This window comes from Cebidichthys violaceus, unplaced genomic scaffold (genome assembly GCF_023349555.1).
Source record: "Cebidichthys violaceus isolate CVI_PGR_0920_01 unplaced genomic scaffold, fCebVio1.0.p SCAF_8, whole genome shotgun sequence".
NCBI lineage: Eukaryota > Metazoa > Chordata > Actinopteri > Perciformes > Stichaeidae > Cebidichthys > Cebidichthys violaceus.
Window position 1 is genome coordinate 17,221,065 of NW_027176964.1, and position 11,374 is coordinate 17,232,438.

Sequence of the window (11,374 nt, forward strand, 5' to 3'; positions counted from 1 at the left end):
CTAGTCCTGCATAGCCAGCTGTCACAACACCCACTGATAACATGACATGCACATGTTTTAGGCATTGTACTTCGGTGCATGTCCGCCCTCCAGTGTTAGAGTGCACCATCAAAATCACACTCGTGGATTCTGTGAGGGCAAATTTAGCACATCAGCGATCTATAAAAGAACTATTTTTTTCCCACCAGCAGCCATGGCTAAATGTGTTCTCTACAATAAAAAGACCACAGACCACAATATTAGACAATAAAGAGAGTGAGGCAGCAGCAACACTGTGCCTGTCTGCACGCCAGAAAGTAAAAAAAAAGTCGTATAGTGGACCAGAGGACAGGTGATGAGTCTTGTCCATTTACAGCACACCTGCTGTGATGACTGGCCTGTGTGTGTGTGTGTGTGTGTGTGTGTGTGTGTGTGTGTGTCGTTCCTGCCATGATTTGGCACACTTCCCATATAAACACACCAGCCAGAGGCAGGAGAGAGTTGCAGCAGAAGTATGTGTGAGTGTTTACTCAGCTGTCCCACTCATGTCCCTGTTTATCCCTCTTTTAGCATTTGGACTGGGCAGACAACCAGCACAGATTAGTTGTGAAGTTACTTTGGGGGTTTTTGTTGGGGGTAGGGGGGGTCAAACAGTGGCCCGAGACTTGGCAACCACCGGGACAAAAGTCAACACACGGCAATGACGAGTCGAGACCGTCACTTCCTCAAGCACCAGTTGTCTTCACTCACAATGCCTGGACTCATGACAGACAGCCTGAGACTGTGTCAGTGTCCTGTTACAGTTTCCCGTCCTGGAAATGAGGAGTGAAGACGGGGAGGATGTGGGAAGTACCGGTCACCGCAGCACAGCAGCTGCGGCGCTGATGGGGAAGCTTACCCTCTAAAGGGTCGGAGGACTGAGGTCAAAATGGGGTCACGAAGGTAAACCGATCAGCATTGACGCCTGTCTGGAGAGAATACGTTTGGGTGTCAGCAGAACTGCTTTACCAGCAGCAAAGTGCTGTAGGATTAGCAGCATAGCTGTCAGTTCATTTCAATATCTCACCTCTGAAAAAATCTGGAATTACATAACTGCAGATTAGCCCAACACTCAACACAACAAGCCATAGTATTATTAACAATTTTATTTATATATAGTTTTTGATTTTTTACAAAAATACAAATGCTTTTCTCTATACAAATAAATATGGTAAGAATAAGGTACGAATATGAATAATATATACAGACTGTGTGCTTCACAAGAGGCTCAACCTTTGCAAAAGACAATACGAATAACTTATCATTTTATACAGATTCATAAGTTAGACAAGGCTGCGTCTCCAACCCCACTAAACAGTCCTGTGGCATGATGGGTGGATAGTTGGGTTTCATACATTCATGGTTGTGTTTTCAGCTAAAGTCAGGTCGTCAGACAAGGAAACAAAAAAATGCTTTTCTCAGGAGATGGCAGAATAAGTAAAGTTTGAGTGAATGTGCGTCTTTACGTGCGTCTCTCTGTCCCGTGATAGACACGTCTGTCTGAAAGTCTTGGTGCTGTCGTCTCTCATTTGAGTCCGTCTTTTGTCGTTCACTTCGTCTTGCTTGCTGTTGTTGTCGTGATAAAGTCAAGTCTTGAGCGCCTCCAGTCCCAAGGCGATGATCCTTGGCACGCTGCGGTAGAAGGACTCATTCTCTAGGCCCACGAGGCTGTAGAAGGTCAGAGGTCGTCCTCCCACTACTGCTCTGACGCGTGCCTGATAAAGTCCCCGATCATTCTTGGAGCTCAGATCAACTAACACCTGAACACAAAAAGAAACCCAATGAAGCAACGAGAGACAGAGAAGAGTTATAAATCAGAGCTGATTCCTTCTACTGCTCTTAACTTCTCCATCTAAATTCATAATTTACCTCTTGGAAGTTCATGCGCAGGTTCTTGCTTGGGATGCTTAAGACCCAGCTGTAAGAGTCTCTGACTTGGCTGACTTGCTGTGAGGACTCTCTCACTCCAGGACAAACTACAGGAACAGACAAAAGCATTTGAGAGACAACATCTAGCCATAGAAAACTTTACATGGAATACGTAGTCATGGTGTTTAGTGAAAGTGTTGCTGAACTAGGTGCGGTACCTACTTTTCCCACTGGTCCCAGGTATCTGCCTCTTGCGAAGAAGGCTCCTGTATCTTCTGTGTGGACTTAGAGTCTTAACGGCTTGTCTGGGGTCAGAGGTCGTCTCTGCGTGAGGACCCTCAGTGACCGGCTGAACGGCAGACGTTGACTCCGTTCTTTCTTCATTCTCAACAAAAGTAAAATCCTCCGACGTCGCGCTCCATTTCTCATCGAGAGAAGTGTCTCTACTGGACGAGGTTTCATCTTCTGTCACAGTCTCATCCTGTGTGCTTGACTTCTGGATTTCATGCATCAGGGCGGTTAGAAGGGACCAAGGCTCCTGGGATTCCTGGGAGGAGGAGGGGCCGGGCGCTCCGCTGGAAGGAGTAGTTGAAGGGCGAGTGTTGGAAGAATCCTCCTGGAGGTAAGCCGTGTCCAAGTGCAGGCTGGGAGGAGCAGATCTGGAGTCCAATTTGGAGCGCAGAGCTGAGATAACAGATTGAAATTGTCCCTCCAGCTGATGTATTGAGGAGTCCTGTGTCTGGAGACGTAAAAACACATTTGGATATTAAGTTTCTAAGTAACTAAAGTAATTAAATTATTGCTATAATCAACTGTGACGTCAACATATTCAATCACTGGCAATCTACAATTCCAAGATTGTATTTCAAAGCCAGAAGTCCTGCAGCTTTGGACATTCTAGAAATCTACCTGTAGGAAAAGCTTGTCCTCCCGTATTGTGGGTGTGGTGGACATGTCCCTGGACGTGTCGGGGTCTTGTTTGTCCAGGTCCTCAGCCATGCCTCTCAAGTAGTTCTCCCAGTCATCCACCGAGGGTCCCACCTCTCTGAACAAGGCTGGGGGAGCTGGAGAAGGACCCCGCTCTGTCGGCACCACAGCTCCACCTAGCTGTTCTGCAAGTAACAAACGTGTGTTAGAACACAATTTACCAATGCGCCTGAGAAAGCCATGAGACAGTTGAATATGTATCTGTCATCTGTAAATTATTCAATCCTGTACCTTTAATCTGTGTGAGACCATGGCTCAGGCCCAGGTCCCTCCTCTCTCTGGTGTGAGTGAAAGCTGTGCTGTAGATGTGCTCCACCAGCTGAGGCAGAGTCTGGGTGAAGAAGGTCAGGTCCACTTTGTCCCGTATGTAGTCCTCGGCCCTCTGGAGCAAGTCCAACAGCGTTTGAAGGAACGAACGCAACTCTGAATGGCGGAGAGGGAGAAGCTGATCAGAACCCTATAGCCTCACAGCAACATGAATACAGTATATTCATGTGTTTGTCCCGCATCCATCAGGCTGAGCTTTTTAATAAGAGTACTCACGGCATTTCTTAAAGCGGGTGAGGCACTTGTCTTCGGCCATTCGGTTGCAGGTGCTGGCGGACTGAGCAGGGGGGCAGGTCAGGGTGTAGAAGCGACAGAGCGAGCTGAACTCCGACCTCTGCTCCTCCGCCGTCATTTCTGTTGTCTTCAGAAGCTCCGAACATGTCGGCTCCCTGCTTCCAAACGACTCTAAAAACAACACAAGCGCAGATTGTAGTATCGTAGGGAGTGTTTCCATATGTTGACGTATGTAGTGAGTCAGAGGATTTGGGTATCCGTGGTGTTTTACTGTTGAAACTCACTCTGTATCTCAGCTTGAATCCAGTCAGAGAAAGCAGACACCCGAGTGTAGACTCCAGGCTTGCCCTTCTCCCCGCAGCCGTCTCCCCACGAGGTAATGCCGTAGAGCTGGAACCGACCCGAAACTCGGTCCTGGTAGATCAAGGGGCCTCCAGAATCTCCCTACAAAAGCATATTTATAGTATGTTAGCAGGAAATGGTTTGGCTGTTGCTTCAACATTTCAAAACAGAAAGGACTCAAACATGTTGTTGTGCCCACCTGACAGGAGTCTATGCCTCCGGAGAGATAGCCGGCACACAGCATTGTGTTGGTGACGAGTTCTTTGCCGAGGGTGCTCTTACAGGTGCTCTGTGGCAGCAGCGGCACCTTGGCCTCCATCACCACGTCAGCGGAAGGGCCGTCTGTAGAGAAACATACGCATAGAAATGCACCATGTTGACTACATCAACTATTCAGACAAATTTGCTGACTTGCGGTCTTCATCGACGGTACACGTTCTCTGAAAAGGGAAGCGTTCAAGCTCACAGAAAACTAAGCTCTGAAGTGAAAATCCACGGCAATCATCTCCCACTCACCCTCATAGAGGGAGCCCCAGCCTGCCACCAGACACGGACTGCCAGTAGGGGGCTCCACGCCAGAGGGGAGGCACACTGGAGCGACACGGCTGGACAGCACCACGGGGGACGTCAGCTCCACCAGGGCTATGTCGTTGTTAAACGTCTTTGGGTTGAACTGCAGGAGAAGGAGAACGTTTAATAGGTTGAATTGAAGAATGACAGGCTGAGCTGGTTGTTTGGCCAATGAGGTGTGATGGCAGAGATAATATTATATTATGCCTATTACAATCCTACTATATATACATGAATCCTGCACTTTGGATTGTTACCTTAGGATGAGGGATGATGCGATTCACTTTGAGAACCTGCTCATCGGGGTCGGTCTTCGTGATGTCAAACTCCCCCACCACGGCAGTCCAGTAGCTCTCACCTCGGCTGCTACAGAGGTCAGAGCAATCAGAAAGAAAGTGAGGGAGAGGGGAAAGAAAACTGATAATCTCAACAAATCAAAGATCTTATCACAGCTGCAGAAAAGCCGTGATGCACACTCACCCAGCAAAACAGTGAGCAGCAGTGACCACCCAGGAGCTGTCCACCAGGACCCCTCCACACATCAGGCCACCGTCTAGCTGGAGGTTGACCAGCCAGGGCCAGCTACCTAGAGGCGCAGGCGAGCCGCCCACGATCCGCGAGCGAGGCTGAGTGATGTTTTGCACCGCGGACGACCTCTGACCGCACACTGCTGCTGGGGCAGAGAGAGACGCCGACGGTCAACGACTGCAGCGGAATCAACATCGAATGCTCTGAGTTTAGCAAACGAGCCTCACTCCTCTTTAGTGACGGACGCAATCTGTGTGAATGCATGAACGCGTGTGCCGCCCTCACCCTGTGCGTGCGTCTGTGTAGCAGGCTCCAGGTTCTGCATCGTGTTAAGCAGGCTGCACTGGAGGACACGGGCGCTGCAGCTCTCACCCATGATCCGGATGCAGCTCTCTTTGTCCAGTTCACCAGACGGGCAGCGATGCTGATAGTACGCACAGGCCTGGCTCAGAGCCCAACTCCGCTCAGCTTCGTCTTGAAGCTTCTGGGCCTTACTGATGACATCACAGCTGGGCTCTGATAAGGCATTGGCAGGAGACGCTGTTTGGAGAGACGAGGGGAGTTATGGACGCACTAAGAAAGCATTCATTGGTGATACGTGGACTCGAGATGCTCAAGAATGAAAAGGGCAAGAGGAGCAATATTTGACTTACAACAGGAGCCGGACAGCTGTCCACAGTCCTGGAACAAACAGGGGACGCAGCCCCGACAGCCCGCTTCAGCCCGACTCCTCTCAGAGGATGCGCGCTCCAGAGAGGACAGGGCACTAGTCATGGCCGCCTCCAGGACCACAGTGCCACGATCAGACAGAGCTGCAGGAGAGGACGGGGTGACGGAGAAAAGAGAGAGCAACAATGTGAGACGAGCTAGGGAAGAGGAGGAGGAGGAGGAGGAGGAGGAGGAGGAGGTGTGGTGAGAGAGTGAGGAGAAGACACAGACAGTGCGTACAGCAATATATTGGTCAGGCAGATACATTGCATCATGCATATGTCGGCCAATTTGGGAGAAGAAATGGTGGTACAATGGCAAAGTTTGTGGCATGGCCTCCATTAGAACGGTCCTTGTATATGTATGGTAACAACTGCTTTATGAACAAGCTTAAGGAATTGTTATAAAAATGTGTATGAAATTTAAAATGGACAGACCTGGTCGGGCTCCAGGTCATAATGTTCTGATACCACTTTTTATGGAGCTAGATTTTTTACATTTACTGAATTGTGACAGAATAGGAAGGACATCTAGGTCGTTACATGGAAGGCTGTCGTAGGCTGTGGGAACATCATGTGTGTATGTGAGCATTAGTATGAAGCGGTGCAGCTTTCTGCTATGTGTGTGTGTGTGTGTGTGTGTGTGAGAGAGTAGCCCCCTTTCTCTCATGCTGCTCTTTGAGCTCATTGGCACCGTGTTAGGGAAGCTAGCTCACGCTCAGCACACTGGCGAGGCTTCTGCAGACACACATCAATCGGGCCGCCGGACCCTGCAGCCCCCCCTCTGTGCCGCACCACATCACAGGATAGGCCACTAACAACAACAATGCTGATTGAAGACTTAATTAGAAGGCCAGGGCTGAGCTGGCAGAGGCTGGCTGGGCAGGGACAGGCCCAAGGGGCATGGGCAGGCAGCCCTGGGGTGGCTGGGACCCAGAGTCCCTTGTTCTAAACACTCCCCAAACACACATTGCCATCAATGCAATCTGAGTGCAATCACATGGCCGTGCTGCACTCAGAACTTCAACCAGAGAAGGCCAGAGGTTCCTCACCACTGTGCTTTACTGCAGGATTTAAGTTTCTCTGCAGTCTGACAAGCCTGCCTGAGAAAGTGCACAAATGTAGGCTGAAGGTAAAAACACACGTCTGATGAAATGTGTTGCATTACGTCTTTTAAGGTGAGACACCTGCTCATCAGTAGACCACTAAAGCATGCTGCATGTACCCAATCATATTAGCAATCCTCCAAATCAAATAACAAAATATGCCCATCGCAAAAGACAAACTTTATTCATTGTTTTCATTCTTCTTTGTACATTCTTTGTTTTCCCAAAAAGTATCAACTTGCACCCGACGTTGGGTACAACACTCATGTTTAAGCGGTTACTATCCGCTTAACTCCTGGAGAGATATTCATGCTTTTGAAGCATCACAACATCTCCGGTGTTTGATGACTCACTTTGATACATTGAATGAAAAAGATGAAGAATTGTCTATAAGACATAGTGAAGTACTTTATGTATGTATAGATATTCATTTAGAATTAGTAAGCTCCACTGAGGATGTCCTCAACACTCTTGCTTTAAATGCAGTAATCAGATGTAACACTCCAGTCACAGCTGTGGTCACTACTCTTATTAACACATATTACTGCTCTCAGTACTTGAGAGTCGGTGCACAAGTTCAGTAGAATTACCTTTAAGTGCGCTCTGGGGCATCCTGTAGACCTCTCGACCCGTCGGGGCTCCCAGCAAGCAGTCGAGTCCCACGAGCAGCAGTGATACCGGCAGCAGCATGGTGTCAGAGCATCAGACCTCCACACTGACAACAAGCAGACAGGCAGGAGACACGTGGAGGAAGAGGTGATGCTTTAGCCTGCGGTGTTTCCCGGTCCTCGTTGCCTGGTCGCGCTGTGCAATCCTGAACTGTCTCCCTCCTCCTGACTCGTTGGGCTCTGTCCCACACTGTGGTGCAGGGCATCTGTCTGTAAGTTTACTTAGAGGAACAATAGGTGCCTGGAGTGGTCTCTGGTATATATAGAGTCCCCAGGGGAACACCAGTAAGAGGGAGGGGGGAGAGGACAGGAACCAGAGAGGGAGGAGGGAGAAACGCTCCCATGGCCAATACACAAACAGATGAATTCATTAAGACTGTGACAGCAAATCGGGTGCAACTTGCCAAGGCTGGACATCACAAAGAGGTTTGGTTCTATGAAAAGAGACAGAGGGAGGGAAAGAGAGCTGCAGATAGGGAGGGGGGGGGAGGCGGAGTGATTGGCTGGGCGGCAGGAAAGGGGGTGTTATGCTAATTAATGAATGTGAGAGGAAGAGGGAGAAAGTTATGCAGATAAGGATATGGGCTGATGTGACGCTGGGGTAGAGGAATATAGAGCGAGAGAGGCGTCCGCGGGGGTCAGAGAGAGAGAGAGAGAGAGAGAGAGAGAGAGAGAGAGAGAGAGAGAGAGAGAGAGAGAGAGAGAGAGAGAGAAGTGTCTGCCATTCTGCATGCCCCTCAAAGAGGGCATTGTCCCCGGCGTCCCTCTGAGGATGCCCACATCAAAGCCGTCCCCCGGGCATCACTTGGCCGCCGCCTCCATTGATCACTTACAGTCTTTTATCCCCCCCATTAAAATATTGTCAGTTCACATCACTTTTGTCTTTCTCTGCTGAACTCTGCTTTTGTTACATAAAGATACAGTAAAAAAAAAAAAGGCCTCAAGAACATGATGTGTTTTTAAAGTCCCCCCAAAAAAACATTCATTGAACAAATCGACATTCTTTTGTTTTATTGTCAACGCTTTGGTCGTGTCTGACTCACTTTCAGACAAAATGTATATTTAATCAGGAAGACGTGGTGACAGATAAAACACATTTATATTGCATCTATAGACAAGTGAAAATACCAGAGAACACATGAGATGATGTGTCTAAATCCCTGCATCTAAAACGTGATTACAGTGTGTAGTTACTCAAACCTTTCACAGTGAATGTGTAAAGCATAATGACCGCCCACTGTTTTAATAATGCTAAATGTAGCTTAAAGCCAAAGTCAATTTCTCCACATTCATCTTTATGTTTGTGGAGAAATGGAGGTTTAACTGTAGGAGGAGAGTAAAGGAACACCTGAGTGCTTTCAGAGCGCCGTTCAGGATTTAATAATCTCTGATTGTGTGTGTGCTGGAGGACACATTATGCTAATATGTAATGTGACCCCGTCGCTATAACTCTCTGTGTCAAAGCATCTCCATATCTAAGGACACATGTTTCTCTCCTACTACACAGAAATCCAGCTGTGACTCAGAAGATACCTTCTGATTTAACTCACTGCATATTACTGGTACAGTATGCTGCAGTGGATGGTAGAAATATAAACTGATATAGACAAAATGTTCTGGACATCCAACAGACAGGAGCAATGATGACAAAGAGAGTGCGGCTGAGATTGTGCGACTGTGTGTTGATGTTTCCCTCAAAGTTTCTGCGGTCAAATCTGGTGAATTCAAACGCTTTGAACTACAAGCAACCACACATGAGAAACAAAAGCCAGCTTCAGAGAGTGAATACAGAGGAGGAAGAGTCCGAGTGTGAGTGAGACCAGATAGAAAGAGGACACGTCTTCCTTTTGAAGCCTTGCTGTCAGACGTTTGTTGTGTGCGTTGGGCCCCGGCCCCCTCCATGCGCCCGGGCGGCACAATGGCCCTGAGATCTGAGAGCGGGCTCAGGCGGAGCGGAGCGGGAACGGCATGGGACAAACGGGCGGCGCTCTTTCATTCCTTCGCTCCCTCGATTCCATTTGCCTTTGATGTCTTTTGATTAATTTGCCTTCTGCTCACTCGTCCTTCATCTCTCCACTAAGCATGGCGCACTCTGCCCGCCCGTCTCCAGCTCCACAAGCGGCGATGTTCTACCTTTCTCTTGTCCAACAGCATTCAATCATCAACACTGCGAGTCAAACCATCGTGTGCTCTTCAGACTCATACTGTGTCAGATGAGCTGAACTCAATGCAACGTGACGCGTAATAAGTAACTAAGTAACCTATTTAATTGGAAGTTAGATCTTTATCAATATACTTATTTGGCTTAAGCAGACAACAGACATTCATTCTTTAATGAATGGTTTATGTACTAAACTAGGTACATCATGTACCCACGACGGTTAATTAAAACAGTCTCTTTTCATAAAGACATGTCTGATCTGCTTGATGAATATATTCACAGCAGGTCTCTCGGATCAACTCCACATCTAAATGAAATCATCAGCTGATCTCCTGCTTTTGATTGATTCGTACTTTTATCTTACAACTGCATTTCTTATTTCATTCAATTGTTGTTTCATTTTATTCTATCTATTTATTGTGTTTGGAAATGTTTTTCTAATGTATTTCTTTGTCTTGAAGTGACCCGACCCAGCAGTAAGCATTGCTAGAATGAATTGCTTTGCTTATCAGTTAACGTGAACGTGTGTTGGCTGTCTAAGCACTGTTCACAGGTTGATCCTCTAAATTAAGATGGCAGCCCTTTTGGTCGGTGGGTCGACTTTAAACAGTCAGGGACAAATGAGCAGCTCATAGCCACGGTGGTTTAGCTTTTAGACCAGGTGACGGCTGTCTGAGTCACGTGGGAAGTGTGTTTGCGTCGGACTAGCCGCGCCGCGTACGTTCATCTGTTGGTCTATTAGTGGTTCACGGTGGGGTAGCACCGGCCCGTCGCTGGCTGCTTCAGCAGGTTACATAAAGAAAAACGCACAATGCTCCGCGCAGAATCACACCACAATGAGAACTTCAACAACAGTCGTGTTGAATAACACCCAGGTATTGTGTTCAGTTATGAAACCATTTCTCCCATTGTCTCAGGCAGAAAACAATTGAAATCTAGGTCAGTGGGGTACGCAACGGAGGAGAGGCTCCCAACACTTCAGCTCAGACAGACACTTGAACCTCGTGACAATAGTCAAGCAGAAGCAGCTCGTCTGCTCGGCCCGTACTGGGTCATTGTTCGGCATGTTGTTAATTAGATCTATTATGACCTCAACAATCACATTAACTGCCATTAAATGCACATTAACCACCAACTGTTCAATAATTCATCATCCGCTTCATCTAAACGGAGTGATAATGGTGATGTGGTTGATTAAGTTTATATTTTCCCGATGATAATTAAACTACACGATCCCTTTGTCTTCTGATACTATGGCATATTTTTATTGACTGAAAGTTCTTGCTAAAATTCAATTTAGGAGTAGCTTGACGAAATACAAATGAGATGTAATGATTAGATTAAACTGTGTTTGTGAATGTTTATTTAAAACCAGAGGGTCCTTTGTGTCCTCGGTCCAGCCGGAACACTGGTCCCTTCTGAGGACGGTGCTGTGATGGTCAGTGATGCTGAGGCTGTATCTTTGACATCTGGGCTAAAATAGAGAGGTGAAAAGCTGCAGTCAGTGCCTTAACTGTCCTCGCGTCCTTCTGTCCTTACCTGCAGGGAGGGAGTCCGCGCTAAGACGTGCCTCTCGGTGGGCCTTAGTGGGTTTGAGCTGGCCCGCTTGCACTTATTGACTCTGTCCACCTGCTGGTGGTTAAGACACCGCCTCACGCTCTTTGCACCGAATGAACAGAAACAGAATGAGCTCGTTACACCGATGCAATTAATCAGCTGGAGGACACTGGTGAACTGCCAACTGAAATGGTCTATTGTTAGAAACCAGTCAACAAGATCCTAGGAACAGAAAACAATGGGCTTACCTAAACGGTAAGTGTAAGAGAAGGTGCTCCTGATTGTGTGATCCTGGGTTCC

General features: G+C 47.8%; 1 protein-coding gene across 1 annotated transcript; it reads right to left on the reverse strand.

Annotated features, from left to right (window-relative positions):
• Nucleotides 1-1,178: 1,178 nt before the first annotated feature.
• Nucleotides 1,179-5,295, reverse strand: prss56 (serine protease 56). Its single transcript, XM_068701419.1, has 12 exons — nucleotides 5,161-5,295; nucleotides 4,828-5,017; nucleotides 4,605-4,713; nucleotides 4,294-4,450; nucleotides 3,977-4,119; nucleotides 3,720-3,879; nucleotides 3,418-3,606; nucleotides 3,106-3,297; nucleotides 2,797-2,999; nucleotides 2,110-2,626; nucleotides 1,888-1,994; nucleotides 1,179-1,778 (listed from the first exon to the last, which is right to left on the reverse strand). The coding sequence occupies exons 1-12, from the start codon at nucleotides 5,249-5,251 to the stop codon at nucleotides 1,605-1,607; spliced, it is 2,232 nt and encodes a 743-aa protein (XP_068557520.1). The 5' UTR covers nucleotides 5,252-5,295; the 3' UTR covers nucleotides 1,179-1,604.
• Nucleotides 5,296-11,374: the final 6,079 nt, after the last annotated feature.